General features: G+C 44.3%; 1 protein-coding gene across 2 annotated transcripts; it reads right to left on the bottom strand.

Moving 5' to 3' along the window:
• Nucleotides 1-10,884: 10,884 nt before the first annotated feature.
• Nucleotides 10,885-18,851, bottom strand: LOC110335735 (cytochrome P450 1B1). 2 transcript variants are annotated; one of them, XM_029531618.1, is made up of 3 exons: nt 18,689-18,851; nt 17,043-18,086; nt 10,885-14,619 (listed from the first exon to the last, which is right to left on the bottom strand). In XM_029531618.1, the coding sequence occupies exons 2-3, from the start codon at nt 18,083-18,085 to the stop codon at nt 14,031-14,033; spliced, it is 1,632 nt and encodes a 543-aa protein (XP_029387478.1). In that variant the 5' UTR covers nt 18,086; nt 18,689-18,851; the 3' UTR covers nt 10,885-14,030. The 2 variants fall into 2 exon arrangements, with proteins under 2 accessions (XP_029387478.1, XP_021073725.1); XM_021218066.2 differs by having other exon boundaries at nt 18,469-18,851.
• Between the last annotated feature and the right edge of the window lie 202 nt (nt 18,852-19,053).

Here is a 19,053-nt window from a genome sequence, read left to right on the forward strand (position 1 = left end):
TGCCCGATGTGACTCTTTCTGTGTACAATACTTGGACTTTGCTATCCTTAGGGTGTTTGGGGGTTTTCCCAACAATCTAATAAGCTGAGTGTTACTGATTTAGTTATCTTTGTGTTTAGGGGAGAGGGCCAAAGGGAAACTTGATCTTCATTGTGGAGTGAGGTCCTTTCTGGGAAACTCTGAAATGTCTCCTGTATGGTTCACGGCTCGTTACCTCTGTCTGCATCCCAACCGTTGGAGTTGCCTGTGCCTTTTAGCAAGTACCTCAGCACTGGGGACCAGGTTGCGCTCTTTTCTCTTCTGAGGTAGTCTGTATAGCCAAATGGAAAACATAGCTCTCCAATCTTTGCATCCAAAGCACCGGGAATAAAGTCTGCCACAGAGCAGGCACCAGGGAATCAGGGTAGAAGGTGGGCTGATTACAAAAAGCACGGATCACCAACATGGGCTTGGGACGGGCAGATGCTGGCGATAGGGAGATGCCTTGGTCTACTCAGACTTGATCATAGATTCCATAGCTGGGGGCCACGGTGTTACCTCTTAGCATCGCAGAACAATGATACCCCAAGAGTGAAGTTTCCCTCCTCTTGTCCATAGGTGTTCCAGCCCAGCAGGTCTCACTGGGCTGCTCATTTGACATAGGTCAGTTTTTTATTCATTTTTTTTGTTGCTATTACAGATCACCCACATTTTCACATTTAAGATAACAACTGTCATAGATGGATACATATCAACTATGGTTATGGTGTATGTTCATGGCATCCTATATATTTCTGTAATCTCTCTGACTATATTACTAATATTTTCTTACATGTTACCTAGTTTTCCATAAAGTTCCCTGTCAATTATGTCATAGTATAGAAGTAGCAAACAAAATCGAAGTCTTACTGTAGTATGAAAGTTGTATTCTGGTTGGTAGCTTTGACTGGTGACTTACAGACATTTGTATAGAAAAAGTTTGGTATAATACAGTCCCATTATAAAGCTCTGACTCATTCTGTAGATGAATGAAAATAAAGATGTAAATATTCAGTTTCATTCTTTCAAACAGTACAGTACATTTGTCAGTAATATCCATTTTGGCAAATGTTACGTTTACATAACTCTGCATGTTAATGGATTTGGAAGAAGAACCTAATACACATCTAAATCTACTTTTGAGAGAAAAGATACGTAATTGACAGTGCGTCGGCTTGGGAGATGCTTGTGCATTTACGTGATTGTAAGTATAATTACACTTACAGATAATTTGATTATTATCTCCATATATGCTTTTTTTAAAAAAAATCCCTGTAAGAAAAAAAATAATAACAAGAGTTGAACCAAACATGGATCTGATGACTCATGAATGTAATCCCAGAATTTGAGAGGTTGAGGCAAGAGGATTGAAATGAGTTCAAGGACAGTCTGCATGAAGGAGGAAAGGAGAAGAGCGCATGGATGCCTGGGGACCCAGGCCTGATCTACAGTGTTTTCCAGGCTTCCCGTGAGCCTCTAAGGATTGTCTGAGAGGGCAGTTTGCAGGTCGTGGACCAGATGGCTTAATTCTCAGTTCTGCGGTCCTCATGTTTCTCTTATAGGTTGAATCTCCAAATCTCCACTGGCAAAGTAAGCTTACACATCTTGTTTGCTTGCTTTTCCAGCCTCTAGGCCTAAAGTTCCCAACAATAATTAGTACTCCAGCGGAGGAGGTTGGCGTTTCGTTGTTCCCTGCTTCACCACTGAGCTTTTAGCATTCATCATTGGCTTGGATACTTATAGTACTCTAGAAACTTGAGGCTTATAAAGTTCATTGTCCCCAGGAGTAAAAACCCACTTTGAAAGGTTAAACTTAACATCAAATTCACACATTTTCATAACATGGAAAAGACTGGATTTGAAAACTGGAACTTAAGAAAGCCCTTAAGTCCACGCTACACAAGCCCCATGAAATTTTGTCCTGATATATCAGAGGTCTTGTCTTCCTCCTTCCCAAGGGCTTTCCTCAGACAAACATTTCATGCATCTTTTCTTCTCTCCCCGTTAAATCAGTACTTGCATGTCCCTAAATATAACCCATTAAAATATATCTCAACTATGAATCTATTCCGTAGACCCATACAGCCCCAACTTTTAAAATGTTCTTTTCATATTCCTAAGAAAGCAAGTCATGTAGTGTATGACAATTAGCCTTAGGTCGCTAACATTTTTCAAGAGCCTTGAATAGTCTATAGGACCTATACCCAAGACTCTGTTAGCAAGTAGGAAAAATGGTGGGTGTTGAATAAATGCCCACTATACCTGCCACGCCTCTTTAGGCCATACAGATGCATACACGAATCCCCTACCACACCTAGTCCATTACTACCCTAAGGACATCCAAGTCACTCACCCTGAAACTATTTCCTGAACACCATAAGAGGGCAGCATTGCAGTGTGCACTGGGATTCTAGAATTATGTCACTGGATTCCCCAGGGCTGTTCACAACCCTCCTACCTTCCTTCTCACCTCAACATTATATCTCTCTGATCAACAGCAAATTGTCTTCTTCAACTCAGCTCAAATGACATCATGGCACCTCTGTGTTTCTCTCTCTCTCTCTCTCTCTCTCTCTCTCTCTCTCTCCTGGTTTTTTGAGATTAGGTTTCTCTGTGTAGCCCTGGCTGTCCTAGAACTCACTCTGTAGACCAGGTTTTCCTCGAGCTCAGAAATCTGCCTGCCTCTGCCTCCCAAGTGCTGGGTTAAAGGTGTGTGCCACCACTGCCCAGCTTGATGGAGCCTCTCTTAAGTGTCCTCTCCCCACAAGCTCTTGGTATTTCTTGGTCATTGTTCCCAAAGCTCTTAATCCATATCTCTCTTCAAACACTCATCAAGCCCTGTTAGGGATGTTTAAGTACATTTCCTCAAATAGAAAAGGCATCTCTGAGTGAGTGTATTTGCTTGTTTTTATGACATTCAGTTTCATAACACTTTATAATAACACCTAGAAACATGAGTTAGATGTTGAATAAGTAATGGGCTGGATGAAACTCACTGTATATAAAATTATATTGCAATTATGTAAATTATATTGAAAGCAGTAAGAACATATGAGAATTTTCCAAAACACAATTCAGAGTAATGAATTACTCTGAATTCAGATTAGACTAATGTTTCTCAGTTAGACTGGCATATGAAACCTATTTGATGGATACCACCAAATGTCTTAGGTTACATGCAAAAAATTGAAGCTGTAGCCTACCACAGAAGCTATAAAATCATGGAGTCCATAGAATACCAAGAATTATTTCTCCTAGCTTCAACGTCATGTCTATTGACTGGCCTCTCCCCATCACACTCTCTCTACTACTCTCCAAAGCCCCCCCGCTCAGTTTCTACAAGTAACATCAACTCTTGTAGATTTCAAAAGAGGGCTTTGGATGTTAGGCTCCAAAGGCTGTGCAAGTTACAGAGCTGATCACTAGTCAATAAACAGTGTGCCAAGTCACTACCTTGTACCTCACTGGGCGTGGTGGCACACGCCTTTAATCCCAGCACTCAGGAAGCAGAGGCAGGCAGATTTCTGAGTTCGAGGCCAGCCTGATCTACAGAGTGAGTTCCAGGACAGCCAAGGCTACACAGAGAAACCCTGTCTTGAAAAACAAAAACAAACAAACAAAAAAACCCCAAAAAAACAAAAAACAAAAACTCCTTGAACTACCTTGTACCTCATTATATGTATAAAATTGTTTGTTGGTTAAAAATAGAATAAAGTAAGGATTTAGCCCTAAAAGTATCAAAAGGTCAGAATCAAGAAGAAAATAGGCCTTTAAAACCTCAAGCCACAAACCCTCCTTCAGCTCAAGTCATTGCTGTTATGTCACTGACAGTTTTCAAGAGCCTTAAAACGTCTACACAGCCTACACCCAAGGCTCTATTAGCAAGTCAGAAGAACGGTGGGTGTCTTAGCCAGGGTTTCTATTCCTGCACAAACATCATGCCCAAGAAGCAGTTGGGAAGGAAAGGGTGTATTCAACTTACACTTCCACGTTGCTGTTCATCACCAAGGAAGTCAGGACTGGAGCTCAAGCAGGTCAGGAAGCAGGAGCTGATGCAGAAGCCATGGAGGGATGTTCTTTCCTGGCTTGCTCAGCTTGCTCTCCTATAGAACCCAAGACTACCAGCCCAGAGATGGTACCACCCACAAGGGGCCCTCCCCCCTTGATCACTAATTGAGAAAATGCCCCACAGCTGGAGCTCCTGGAGACGTTTCCCCAACTGAAGCTCCTTTCTCTGTGATAACTCCAGCTCTGTCAAGTTGACCCAAAACTAGCCAGTACAGTGGCAGTACAGTGGGTGTACCTGCGCTTGGGTCTGACTTTTGCCCTCTAGTAGTTGGGTTCCTCAGTTTCTGATACAAAGCTGACATTTTCAAAGAGTCTGAAATATTGCCTTTGTGGAAAGCATAACTGACATATTTTTTGTTCCCTGGTGCCTCCTTCAGGGGATCTTGGCTTTTTTTGGGGGGGGGGGTATCTCTCCCCGAGGCAGCATCAGCTTGCCAGGGTGCTAACACAACTCCAAGGCCAGCCAAGAAACAATCACACGGAAGTGCTGTGCCAAACAAAACATACTTCCCAGCGTGAAGAGATAGTTATCCTTATTAGTCAGTGCCCTGAGAAGTTGACTATGTAGACCCGGGTTGACAAGATTTTTCTGTAAAAGCCCAGATACTAAAAATTTTAGGCATTGCAAGCCATGTGGTATCTGTCATAGCTACTGAACTCTCTGTCATTGTACCATGAAAGCAGCCATGAACAATAAGAGAACAAATTAATGTGGCTGTGTTCCAGCCAGTTTCGTTCATGGATATAAAAATTTGAATTTCATAAAAACATTCTTGCGGCGTGAAATACTATTCATCTCTTGATTTCTTTCAACGATCTAAAAATGTAAAATGACTCCCAGCTCGAAAGCTGTATAAACACAGGTGGTGGGCCACATTTGGTTCACGGACCACAGTTTGTTGACCTCTGATGTGATTTCAGATGTGTGCTAGCCAGTGGAGCCGCCATAGAAGAGGAATGACTCGGGAAAGCATCCAACTTATGATGGCAGTATTTGGGAGACGTTAGCTCTTGCAAATTCAGTTTGAACATAGTTATAATTACTTCATATCTTGTTCTTTTGACCTGGGTCTATTTTCCACCAGGAGTATTGGCTTGTGTCCCTGTGGGTGAAGGCCAGATCAGGATGAGTTGACCATACAGACTAGGAGAAGGGGTGGAGGTTCCCAGAGTGGAGTATCCCAAGTCGATGAGAAACCACACTCAACTGCTGTCTCAGTTAGGGTTTCTATTCCTGCACAAACATCATGACCAAGAAGCAAGTTGGGGAGGAAAGGGTTTATTTGGCTTACATTTCCATACTGCTGTTGATCACCAAAGGATGCAGGACTGGAACTCAAGCAAGTCAGAAAGCAGGAGCCAAAGCAGAGGCCATGGAGGGATGTTCTTTACTGGCTTGCCTCCACTGGCTTGCTCAGTCCACTCTCTTACGGAACCCAAGACTACCAGCCCAGAGATGGCACCACCCACAAGGGGCCCTCCCCTCTTGATCACTAATTGAGAAAATGCCTTACAGCTGGATCTCATGGAGGCACTTCCCCAACTGAAGCTCCTTTCTCTGTAATAACTCCAGCTGTGTCAAGTTGACACAAAGCTATCCAGTACAACTGCTCATTATCCTTCCATAAGTCTTTAGGTCAAGTCTTCATGCTTAATCCTGCAAGAAGCAGCCATCATAGAGATATCACTCCTGGGAAGGCAGTTCTCAGTCTGTCGGGGATTGGGGTGGGGGGGTGGGGGATTGGAAGGATGATCATATAAACTCTGGTGACCCCATTTGTTTTCCCAAGCTCTGTTCTAGTGGGGGCATCAGACATACAAATTGATACTCTGAGGAGTGGGATGGAACTAGAGACAGACCACAAACCCCAAACAAAATCATGTTCACTTTAGGCTATCTTGAGATACATGCTGGGATTGGCCCACAGAGAGAGGATAGAGCAGGGTTGGGATTTTGAAAGAGCCTGGAAGAGGGAAACAATAGGTGTGCTCAGGAGCAGCTTCACTGAGGTGAGAGCTACACTCCAGTCAGACAGTGGCAGACAGTAGAAAGAGCTGAGTGTGGAGCTCTGCAAAGCCAGTTGCAAGTCTATATAATGGTCCAACCCCCAACACACTGTCACAAAGAAAATGAGCTCTAAGTTGTGTTTGGGGAAGACAAACAGGTAGTTGGTTTCTGATAACAAATTCTCAATAGATCTTAGAGCCACTTCCAGAGGTTTGAAGTTAGAAGAGGCAGGCAAGCTTACCTTGTTTGTATAGCCACTGGTTCCTGAATACCACACTGCAAAACCCAATGAGTTATCATCCCCGTTCTTCTACTGTTTTGTACATTGTCCCCAGGCTACCTTTAGGTGTTAAGGTGAAACTCAGAGCAGCAGGATCTCCTGTGGGTCTGTGGAATCCGAGAAAAGAGAGCCTTACGTTTAGAAGATGATGCCTAGGGAGAAGGTAAGAGAACAGAGGTGGCCCTTTAGCCTGACTGTATCAGCTCGGCAGTGAAACAGGAGCCAAGAGAACAGAATGGATGGCCTCAGAACAGAGAGGAACATCCTGAACTTCCTCAGCACAGCCTTCCCTGAGGCCTGGCTGGGCTAGATGTAACCTGACGCCTGGTGTCCTGGGGAACTGTGTGGGTGAAACAAAAAAAGTAAACCTCAGAAAGAGAAGCCTCCACACTTGCTGTGACCAGCAGAGGACCCGTGATCTCCCATACAGTCTCACCCCAAGCAACTCAGTCTCGGCAAACCAGGTGGGATTTGGTGGCAGTCTTTATCAGCCATGCATAATAAACGTGTGTTCATATGGCAGAGAGACAGAGTGTTGAGTATTCCAGAAACAAAAAGATTCACAGAATCAGTCTGGAGGCGTTCAGTACATACAGCATTAAACAATCCCTACAGATCGTTAGAACACACTTTTTGTTTGGTTTTGTTTGGTCTGGAGCAGTGGAGGCAATCCTCAAACTCACTGTGTGTAGACAATAGCCTCTGAACTCTCCTAATAGACTCCTACCTCTGTCTCGGAGGGTTAGGGTTACGGCATGTACCAGGGTCCACCATAACGTGTACTTTTAAAGGCATTGTTGAAAAGGACATTAGCTCTTGACGCTTGCTGTCTGAATTTTCCTCTCTAGAATGAGCCAGTGTAGTCAGGGAATGGTCTGGACCATGCCAACGTCATTTGGCAAAAACAGAAGCCAAGACAGATTAAGGATTTGCCCACAACATCTGTCATAGGGTGTGCTCACACTATTTTACTTCAAATTACTCAGATTTTAAGTGACTATGAAATCAACTTAACGGGGGTAGCCAGCCCTTTTGTTACTGCTGTGGGTGATTAGTGTGTTGTCCTGATTCCCTGTCTGCATGTCCTTCATGAGGACAATTTAGGATGAAGCTGACATCATTAATGTTTGCCCCTTGCTGTTGCCTCCTGCAGAGCCTTCCCTAAGTATTCATTGTAAACAAGCCCCAACATGCAAATACACACAACTGCACACACCATATACATACTTACACACACGCACATACATATCACACACACACACATGTACACACATGCCCATACTACACACACAAATACACACACCACTCTGTTTATTGATTGTATCACATACTTACTGGAATTATGTTTACTTCCACCCACCCATTCATCCCACTAAGATTATTGGCTCTGTGAGTTCAGAGCCTGGGGTTACCTGTATATACCCCTGCCAATAACAGTGCCTGGTTTGTACACAATTAGCACCCTAATGAGATAAAAATAAAATTTCTTTGACTTGTAGAAGGTTCTACCCCAAAGGCCATTTCCTGTTGAACTTGGAGAATCTGGTATGAGCACTCATATACATACATACACACACACACACACACACACACACATACACACACACACACATACACACACACACACACACACACACACCATCCAAATAAATACACACCATCCAAATAGCGAGGATATCAACACAGGCCTTGGCCCCTCTTCACCAACCTGAGCTTGGCCTCCCCTCTCAGAGCATCCATCTTGTTGCTTAGGCAGAAACAGCAGCCATGCATTCTGGAAACCTACATCAAGTCCTTGGAAGCTCACATACACCAACTACCCCTTAAAACTTTTTAACTTTTGTTTTTGTTATAATAAAATTATATTTCCATAATGAAGAATCAAATCTATCCTTCTCCATCAGTGAACTATTGCATGGAATCATATTGATAACCTTTTGAGGCTTTTGTGTTTTTTGTTTGTTTGTTTTGTTTTTGTTTCTTTTGTGTTTTTTGTTTGTTTGTTTGTCTTTTGAGACAGGGTTTCTCTGTAGCCCTGGCTGTCCTGGAATTCACCTGTTGACCAGGCTGACCTTGAACTCAGAGATCTGCCTGCCTCTGCCTCCTAAGTGCTGGGATTAAAGGTGTGCTCCACCACAAGCAGCTGAGGCTGACTTTTTTTTTTTTTTAAACCAATGTTAACTCCTTGACAAGCATCCAGACCCTGTGTTTGTGCACAGTTATTCAGTTTTATTGCTGAGTCCTATCCTAGCATACGGCTGTACCACATTCACCTTAGCTAATCACCTTTGAAAGAAATGTCATGTGGAGTTCAGGTGAATTATGAATAGAGCCACCATAAACATTTAGGAAATAGGTACTTATTTCCTCTCTGTAGGAAAGTACCTTGGAGTTGGGTCACAGTACATCATTTTGTGTTCCCCTCGGCACTGGGTGAGAATCCTGGGAGCTCCACACATCCCCAGGGCTTACTACTGCCAACTTGTTTGCTAAATAAAGCCACTAGAGTATATCTGCAATAGTATGTCCCCTAAAAGAAAGGAAACTGCCGTGACTGAAGATCACAGTCTCAAAGGCTGACAAGCCACCTTCTATTCCCAATCGTAGGCCAGTTGGGAAGAGGTGGGTGGTACCAAGGCACAGACAGCAGTAAGCTTTCAGGGACCACCCAGAAGAGCTTGCTTCTGAATTATTTTATCTATCACCCCCGTAAGACTGTGTGTTCAAGCTTATTTTCGTACTCTGATCCAAAACTAACCGTTAGTGTCCTGCCTCCTGTTTCTTACTCTCTCATCTGAAACAAGCTAAGAAAACACCATTTTTTTCTTAAAGTTAGTGCTTGTCTTGTCAGGTAAAGGAGTTTGAAATACAAACTGATGCTTAGAGATTGCATGGATTTTTCCTGTGTTTGGTATGTGTGCCTCTATGTGCATGATCACTGGCATGGGCGTATTTGGAGGTCAGAGGACAGCATTGGGATCTCTTCAGTGACCGCTCCACCTTATTTTTAGAGACAGGGTCTCTCACTGAACCCAGAGCTCACTGTTCCAGCTACTCTGGCCTGCGAGCCCTGGGTTTATCCTGTCTCTATCCCCCAGTGCCAGGGTTACAGATGGGCACGGCCACCCCTGGCTTTTGTGTGGGTGTTAGGATCCAAATCCAGGACTTCATGCTTGTACTTTGCATAGTGAACCATCCCTTACCCCACCCCCCAAATAGTTTAATCCAAAATACAACAGAATTGTTTTTGTATCTGAATATACTTAGTTTTCCTTCTTTTTCCTCGTTTCCCACGGGGAACTGAGACACCAAAACCAGACAGTAAAGTGTCACTGAGCTTGAATAAGAGAGAGAACTAAAAGCCAGTTAGTTTCTGGAACAGGTATGCACAAAGGTGGAGTGACCCCAGGGAGTTCATCTGGCCGATGCCTAGAGTTGCCATCACTTCCCACCGCATCAAGCCTGGAGTCTGAGATGAACTGGGTTTACTCCCTCCCCCTTCCTGCCCCCAAACAAACAAACAAAAACTTTACCCCCATGGAGATTTTAGGCTTTTTCCCACCAAGAAATTATTTCTCTTACTTGTCCTTAACAGATATGACCATTTTCCAAGAACTTTTTATCATTTCTCTGAAAAAATGAGTGTCTATTCCTTAAGCCCAACCCACAGCCATCCCTTTGGCTGCTAAACTGATGTTTCCAGCCAAAGTATCGGTGGCATGAAGCGCTGCCTTGGCTTTCCTGCTTGTTTTCCTAATAACAGGAGTGGTTGTCTGGAAGAAATGAGGACCTCTGGCATTGCAGGGCCCTGCCGCCTGCCTATGTGTGCAGAAGTGAGGCCCAGGCTATGGGTCCTGGGACACCGTGTCAGTTACCAAATAAACAGGGCCTCAGAAAAACATTTCCACATCATGCATGGGAGAAGTTTCTCATCTGTCCTGTTCTACTGGGCACTGGTTACTCTTACTAACCAAGCCACACGAATCCTAAAAATAAATGAACTGCACGCTCAAAGAAAGGACCAGCATGCTGCGGGTGGAGATAAACGTAGCCTGCATTTTCAGATGGAGCAGAAATGTTAGGTCCGCATGGTAAGAATTCAATCTAGTCTTTCAATGTGACAAGTTTAACTCTTTGTGGGTCTTTGTAAGTTTAGTAATATAAAGACCATGAATTTGCTAGAAAACTGGATGCTGAAAAACTGTTGAATTAAGACACTAGAAAAAGTAAAAGAGAAAACAGGCTAGAATATGGGATGACCAAAGAAAATGTAATGCATTTTTTCTCTCTCTTTTTTTTTAACATTAATGCACTGATATATAACAATGTTGAAGGCAGGTACACACCACATAGTGGTGTGAAAGCTGAATTGACACATGTAGGAACTGCTGGAACTCTATACCACAGTGTTTCAATGCAAGGCACATGATAATAGTAGAAATAAATAACCAACTAGACTGTATTTCCTATAGCATAAAAAAAAGAAATTTCATAGAATTATGACATTGGATTTTATTGTTTAGTTAACAATGTTTCGTGAGAGATAATGAAGACAGAACATTTTAAATTTTGGTATATCAAAAGGTAGAAGCTACATGTTAGTAAATTCTGTGTGGGGAGGATCTGTGGGCACTGTATCAGCTCTATACATGTTAAGAACATATATGACAAAGTACAAAGACACAAGAAGAAGCTAAATAGGGAGTTATTCCTGGGTTATTATCACCTGGTAACATACACCTTTTATCATACAATTGTGTCACAGCTAAGAGCATACTAATTAGCATGCATGGTGATCTATCTGCTTAATCTAGTACAGCCCTGGTGGGAATACATAGGAGGGTGCTAATATTTCACAGGTCAAGGCTAAGTTCTGGGGCATGAACTCTTGTGATGAATCCATCAAACACACCTGAGGAATCTGTTTTGGTTTTGGGGGGGAAAGCAACGTTCTGACATAGTCCATGCTTTACTGTACAAACGAGGCATTTAATGAAAACGTGCTCTTGCTGCACTGGCCTGAAGTCGGTACTCTGATGAACATGGTGGCAAAAGAAGTCCCTCCGTAGCATCACAAAAGCGGGCTTTCTGACTAAGCCAGGGACCTACTAGAGCTTCCAAATAGGACAGTTATTACTCTTTTCTGGCTTGTATCCTTCTTCCTTTCACTAGATTCTAAATAGATTAAACAAAGCAACCCCCTCTACTTTCTCCTTTGCTGAAAGCATCAGATGAAAATGACCCCTACATTCACAAAACATCTGGGTCTGGTTGGTTTAATAAGGAGTCCAGGTTGATACATGAAGACTCTCACAATTGTAAATTTCTCATAGTAAAAGGGCCATGGAAGCTCAGAATCACTGTCCCAGTCCTACTAAGGTGCATGCTTTTAAAATGTCTGAAAAGCTTAAAAATGTATTGCATAGAGTTAATTTTTGTTGAAATTAAGGCCTTTAAGATACTGACACAACCTGTGTTTCACATTCAAGGGGTTCTGTTGTGGAGAAATTTAAATAAGGCTTACATTGTATTTTTTATAATTCAACTTCCAACCACAAATAGGTGGGGGAGATGCTGCAGCCTCTCTTAAGAGACACTTGAAGGTAAAGCCTGCCACGCAAAACTCCTTTTGTCTAAACATTCATGCCTCAGATTTTCTACTTCAGGAAACTGATTTGGAGTGAATGGGGACCATTTAGCCATCTCTCTTCTCGTGCTTTCTCTGACTTGCAGCTTCTGGCCTCCGAACACAAAGAGCATCGCACACTCCTTCCTTTGTAATTTTGATACGAAAATCCCAAGAAGCCTAATGAAACAGAGCCAGCAGTAAGCTCTCTGAGTGCTGCGGGCTTCTTTCGTTCTGGCTGATTGCAATGAAAACAGAAATGGGAAACCCCCCACGGGCCCTATCCCCCACTTTTCCACCCATCCAACCCTTCTTCAAGGGCTTTCGGATTGTTTACATCATCCGAATATGTATATTTCTCCTCTCTCAGCTTCCAGGAAGTGGCTGCTCATCGTGGTGTGCCATCCTAAATAAGAGAGCCCATTTTTTTGGCATCTCTGCTGTCTCAAGAAGCAGTTGCTAAACAACCTCCCAAGTCAGTCTACAGATTCTGACTTAAAAACAAAAACAAAAACAAAACCACACAGACCTTAATACTCAACTTAAAAAACAACTACAACAATAGTAAGAACACATGAGTTTCCTATCATATGGTCCTTAATGAACACCCAGAACATTCATGGCCTTTCTTTCTTTCTTTCTTTCTTTCTTTCTTTCTTTCTTTCTTTCTTTCTTTCTTTCTTTATCTAATTTTTGCATTTGGCATTGTTCTTAGGCAAAGGTTAGGTTTCTCACCTTCTTCGAGATAATGATCATATTTTCTCTAGCTTCAACTGAAACGAAATAATAAAGATGGATTTTTAACTAATTTAAAATTGAAGCAAGCCAAGAATTTGTAATCTTAACATATTAATAGGGTCAATTCCAAAAGAAGCATCTGTGTTGTAACTACAATTACCAGATCAGAACATATTTTGCTGGTTTAGTTTTGAGATTTGTCCCTTGTATGAACTATAAATAAGAAAAAGATCGTTCTGTTACTCGGTTCCCTGATGTCAAAACGGATTGATTTAGTCAGGCTCGTTTCCTGGAATTGGGCAAATTTCACTCAACTGATTATACTTTTTGGTTTGCAATATGACATAAGAAATATATTATTCAAGTGTTTTCCTGATCGAATAGTTAATATTCATATGATGTTTATGAGCAATTATGTAAAATTTTATATGCATTGAACACTATGTGGTGACATGAGGCTCTTTTTTGAGTTTATCAGACTTATTATTGAATCCAGTTCATTACAATCCCAAATTTGAAACCTTAAGCTAGCCTGGCAAATCTTTTTCTCCCTTATAACTGGAATACTTCATTTGAGCAGCCAAATGAGGTTCAGCTTTAACTTATAAACATATTTTGCCATCTAAATAAACAATTTACCTTTAAATTCATTAATCTTTAAAACCTATTGCAGTTATTAAATCAGCCATAACTTCTTGGGGAGCAACTGAATTTATGGTCCGTTCTAAAGTGGGAGGCCCACCTATAGGCAAGCAGAAAGCCTCATCCATGGCTGTAAAGGAGTTGAAGCATTTTTCTGAGCAAGTTGTCTCATGATAGGAGGACTTCGGGTCTTTACTTTTACACTGAAATCACATGTCTGAATCTTGAGTATATCCTAAGCCTTTGCTTACTGCAGTTTCCTATGGGATCAATTTCTGCACATAGAAGTGCCCTCACGAATCTCGTCAGAAGGGCAGAATTACTGAAATACTTTGTTAGATAGTTGTGCATACATGTTGATACGTGTGCATGTGTTTAACTGAAAACCAAAACCAAAACCAAACAAAAACAAAAAACAACAGGCTCCAAATTCCTTGGGCCCTTTTGCTCTTCAATTCCAAAATACTTCCAGGAACTCCAGCACAGGCCCGAGAGGAGCCATGAATTGGTGAGCATGCCACACCTTCAGACCACTTCGTTTCCATTCACTGTTGAGAGCTGAGGCTAAAATGAAGCTGGGAGAAAAAATCTATTTCCTCCCTAGTAAATGAGATAAGTGTTCCTTAAACATTCCAGCTCCCTCCCACCTCTCACTTGCAGGCTTCCTCAGTTTGCAGCTTTTGAACAGCATTATCCAGGAGCTCCATCGACTCTCTGAGAGACACATGGATTCTAAATGACTTGGGCTTAATGGTCAGGCCGTAGCTGAAGCTCATGTTTGAGGACTCATTTTGGTTAGCCTTGAAATTGCACTGATGAGCGAGGATGGAGATGAAGAGAAACAAGAGCATCTTAGACAGCTCCTCCCCGATGCACCGCCGTCTGCCCACCGAGAATATCATCACACTGCTGGCTAGCGCCTTGTTAATGAAGCCATCCTTGTCCAGGAAGCGGGCTGGATCAAAGGCCTCTGGGTTAGGCCACTTGGCTGGGTCATGATTCACAGACCACTGATTAACAAAAACGACCGTATTCTTGGGGATGTAGTAGCCTAAAACAAAGGTGTTGGCGGTGGTGGCGTGTGGAATGGTGACAGGCAAAAAGCTGGAGAATCGCATGGATTCGTAAAGAAAAGCCATGACATATGGCAGGTTGGGCTGGTCACTCATGCAGGGCAGGCGGTCCCTCCCCACAACCTGGTCCAACTCGGCCTGCACGCGGGCCTGCACATCCGGGTATCTGTTTTGATTTTAGTATGAAAGAACGCGGGAGGGAGGAAGGGGGAGAGGGAGAGAAGGAGGGAGAGGAAGAGAAAGAGAGACAGAGACAGAGACAGAGACAGACAGAGAGACAGAGACAGAGAGACAGAGACAGAGAGAAAAAAAACAAAATCAGTTCATTTTTCCTTAGCAGCTCACTGTACCTCTACTTTAATTCCACAAAGTATCAGGGTCTGTGACTGAATTCCAATTTCTGAAAGTCTAAAACGAGTTACTAATTTCTCTCACTCAGTATTACAAGTTAAACAATAATAATTTTATTTTTCTGTAATAAGCCTTTTGTAGCCTAGGATTTATTTCCCATTGTGAGAAAATAAAACTCTCCAGTTTTTAATAGTCTAAAAATGCACAAGGGTATACATTTTAGACACCCAGGAAAATACTTGCCTATCTTTTAAAACCTACAGACCTAAAACAAATGGACTTACAGCTAGATGTTCACATACACATGTTAGCATGTTCATTTTATATTGGTGTAGTTATAAAATATATTTTCAATGTTTTATAGAGAAAGAAATCTACAAAGGCAAAAGAACCCACAGAGGTTAAAATGCTACCCTGAGAGCAAATTATTTTTCTTCCCTCATAACTTAGGCAATTCCTTTTTCCTATTTTATAAAGTATTATTGGTCTCTGGACAGATGATGCTACTCATGTCCTAAACTCACAACGCAGAGCCCCAGCTTGTAAGGTGAGGTACCCATTATAGGTCTGAGCTGCTTTTGTTAGGAAAGGGGACAATTCTTTTGGAACTCAAAATCTTCCTGCACAGCAAACTATAAAGGCAAGCCCTTAACCTCTCATTAAAAATCCAATCTTTTATACCTCGAAGCTCATTTTTTCAGAAAATAGCTTTAAAGGGATAATGATGTATAATCATAGCAATGCTCAAAACAATGTAGCCCAAACCATTAATTAATGTTAAACCTGATTATACCTATGAATATAACTAGAACAGGATATTATGTAGCCATCAAAATTGCTAAAATCTGGGCTACAGAGATGCCCCAGTGTTTAAGGGCACCACTGTTCTTGGGATGTGAAAGACCTGACAATACACTCTAGGAAGACCTTTTTCCTAATCTTGGGTTCAATACCCTTTTAAGAGAATTTCTGCCCCCTCATCTCACTAGTCCCAATATATATTTCCACGATTTGGCTTTAATATTGAAAAACTATTTTAAATATACTCTACTTTTAAAATGCAAAAGCAGATCTAAGGAAATATGAATTGTGTGAATTCCAATAGGAACCAGATCCTGTGTGACAAATTCACAAGTGAGCTCATCTTCAGCATTCCTTAGGTCAGTGGTTTTTCACCCTTTCTAATGCTGCAACCCTCGTGTTTTGGTGACCCCCAATTATAAAATTATTTCCGTTGCTACTTCAAAATTGTAATTTTGCTACTGTTATGAATTGTAATGAATCTGTGTTTTCCTGTGGTTTAAGGCGACGGGGGTCGAGTGACCCATCGGTTGAGAACCGCTGCCTTATTCTTTAGGAAAACAAGTAGTGCTTCTAGATAAAATACAGGGTAAATCTGAATTTTAGGTAAATAATAGGTAATTGTCAAATTCCCATAAAGGATTCATTTACTTAAACCACCTGAGTGCAAGGAGGAGGTGGGGGCGCTCTTAATCCTTGAGTTCAGCCTTGCTGTGAGCGCTATAGAAGTCTGCTCCCTGACCCAGAGATCAGGAAGCCCGCCAGCACCTAGACTCCTCTCTAGATGCTGAGGGCACGCCACAGAAGTGACTCCTCCTGCTTATTTTGCAGTGCAACCGCCTCGGGGTAAACCTTATTCTTAGGTTGTCCTCTGGGAACAGATCTCTGCTGGCTTCCTTAGCCTGGTAACAGAACCCTGCCCGAAGCTGGAAGTAGGGCCCGAGACCGGACAGCCTCCCCAGTACCCGCTGCGCGCTGTGTTTAGTTAACATTTTACTGCACGCCCCTTAAACTTGGAACCGGTCCAATTTTGCTTCTATTGAGCCGCGGAAGGATCAAAGCTGATAGGCGGGCACGGGAAAACTCTTATTTGTTTGTTTGTGTGGTTGGTCGGGTTTTTTTTTTTGTTTTGTTTTTTTGTTTTGTTTTGTTTTGTTTTTGGTGGGGAAGGACTCTTCATACATTTGTCACGGGGGAGGGGGGATAGGGAGTGGGGCGCAACATCAGAGATGCTGGTAAGTCCTGGCAACACTTGGAGGGGGAGCATGTCTTGGCCTGCCCAGTTGGACCCGGCCTTATCTTACCTGAGATCTCAGTTTCGAGGAATTGGGGGTGGGGGGCGATGCAGCGCGAAACCTCAAACCCTGCGCCCAGCGGCACTCCTTTTCTTCAAAGGAGGAAAACAAGGACCGACCCAGCCCCTCCCGGAGGCTTTACCTGGTAAAGAGGATGAGCAGCCACAGCAGCGCGGTGGAAAGGGTGTCCTGGCTGGCTCCGAAGATGTCCGTAATAGTGGCAGGCACATCCTCCAAGTCCAGCCCGGAGGAATCGTCGCCGGGGCCCCCAGACGCTTTCTTTTCGGCAGAGAGGATGAAGGCGTCCGTCATGTCTCGAGGAGCAGCCCCGGGCACCAGGCTTTCGCGGTGCCTCAGGAACTTGTCCAGGACGAAGTTGCAGAAGTTGCGGTTGAGCTGCTCGAACTCGCGGAAGGTGGTGCGCACCGGGTTGGGAAATAGTTGCAGCCAGGGCAGCACGTCCACCAGGCTGCCGGCACCCACCGTGCGCCCGAACTCCTCATTGTGGCTGAGCAGCTCTAGAAACTCGGCATCATCGTGGTTGTACCGACAGCCGAAGCACACAGCACTCATGACGTTGGCCACCGCCACAATGACCGGCTGCGTCGGATCAAGGAAGGCGCCGCCAGCACAGCGCCGCACCAGCACTGCCACCAATTCTCGAGCCTCTGCCAGCGCGTGGCCCTCGAGGAGACCGCGGCTGCGCGGGTGGCGCGTGGAGAAGGCACGCATCGTGCTATAGGCCGCGCGTCGCTGCACCTTCCAGTGCTCAGAGTAGTGACCGAACGCCAGACTGCGGCCACCAGACACCACATGGAAAGAGGCGAAGGGCGGCCGGTCCGCGAAGACGCTGCCCTGCTGCACCAGGGCCTGGTGGATGGCACTCTCGCCATTCAGCACCACCACGGGACAGCTGCCCAGACGGATCTGGAAAATGTCGCCATAGCGCCTTGCAAGGCGAGCGAAGTACAAGTGCGACGCCTGGCCAACAGCCGCCGCGTTTCCGATCAGTGGCCAAGCAAAGGGACCTGGGGGCGAGGACCACGGTTTCCGACGCCACTGTCGTAGCAGCCACTGACCTAAGTGCACGGCGGCCAGGACGGAAAAGAGTAGCAGAAGAGTGGTCTGCTGGGTAGACAGCGAGCTCAGCTGCTGTGGACTGTCTGCACTAAGGCTGGTGGCCATGCTGGGGACACAAAAGCAAAATGTGAAAATCAGGTGTGCAAAGGAAAAAAAAAGAGTGCCCTCCCTCCCGCATCTTGGCCCCATGATCGGGCTTTACTATGGAGTTGAATAGAGAGGAGTCAGTGAATAGCTCAGGTAAAGGCTGGCTTTCTGGGCAAGATGCTTAAAACTATGTTTCCTGCCCAACCCAGCCTCCAGCAGAGACCTACCAGCTTCTAAACCCCCAGCTGCCTAACGGTTCCCAGAATTCCGACACAATGCCGGTGGGTGGCAGACACAGAGGCAGGTTTTTTTTTTTTTTTTAAGTACCTAATACCCCACCCCTGACCTTCAAGAACTGCCCTGAAGAGGCCTCAGGAAGGTGGCTCCACGGACAGACTGACCTGCAATGAAGCGTGGTTTCCAGCGGTGTAGAGCAGAGGGGTCTGGGAGAAGCTCTGGAGCCTCTACCCAGATTCTGACAAGGCTTCAACCTGAGAGTCCCCGGGGACCCCGAGGCCTAGACACCTGAGACCCGCTGCTTTAGCACCCACTCTTGGCCCAGTCAGAGCCTAAACTTAGATTAGGATGGAGGACAGGGGCAAAAGTGTCTCAAGTTTGCACCTGGGGCTCCGCAAAGTCAGGGCTTTCTCACGCAGTTGGAGTTGCGGTTGAGAAGGGTGGGAGTTGGGAGTTGGGAGTTGATAAAGTGGAGTTAAATCCCAGCCCGCTGGCAGTTTTCAAGCTGGAGTCGCAGAGGTGTCTGCAACGCACCCCAGAGGCGATGCCATCCCTCAACTCGGGGGTTTTAAGGACTGGGTAGAGACTGGAGGAAGCGGGACCTTAGGGGGTGGGGCGTGAGGGGCGGGACGCACTGCGAAAGTCCATAGATCTGAGAGTTGGGTCTCTTGTCCGTGTTCAGGGTGACCCAGGGTGGTCCAGTGGGAAGTCCGCACCGCGGGCTGGGACCGTCCTGAAACAATAGCTGG

The sequence above is a fragment of the Mus pahari genome, chromosome 18 (genome assembly GCF_900095145.1).
Source record: "Mus pahari chromosome 18, PAHARI_EIJ_v1.1, whole genome shotgun sequence".
In the NCBI taxonomy this organism is placed as follows: domain Eukaryota; kingdom Metazoa; phylum Chordata; class Mammalia; order Rodentia; family Muridae; genus Mus; species Mus pahari.

Bases quoted from the DNA above. Each gene is read 5' to 3' on its own strand.
- LOC110335735 (XM_029531618.1), bottom strand. From the start codon at position 18,085: ATGGCCACCAGCCTTAGTGCAGACAGTCCACAGCAGCTGAGCTCGCTG. The intron at 14,620-17,042 runs GTAAAGCCTCCG...AAATCAAAACAG, and splicing joins CTGCTCATCCTCTTTACCAG to ATACCCGGATGTGCAGGCCC.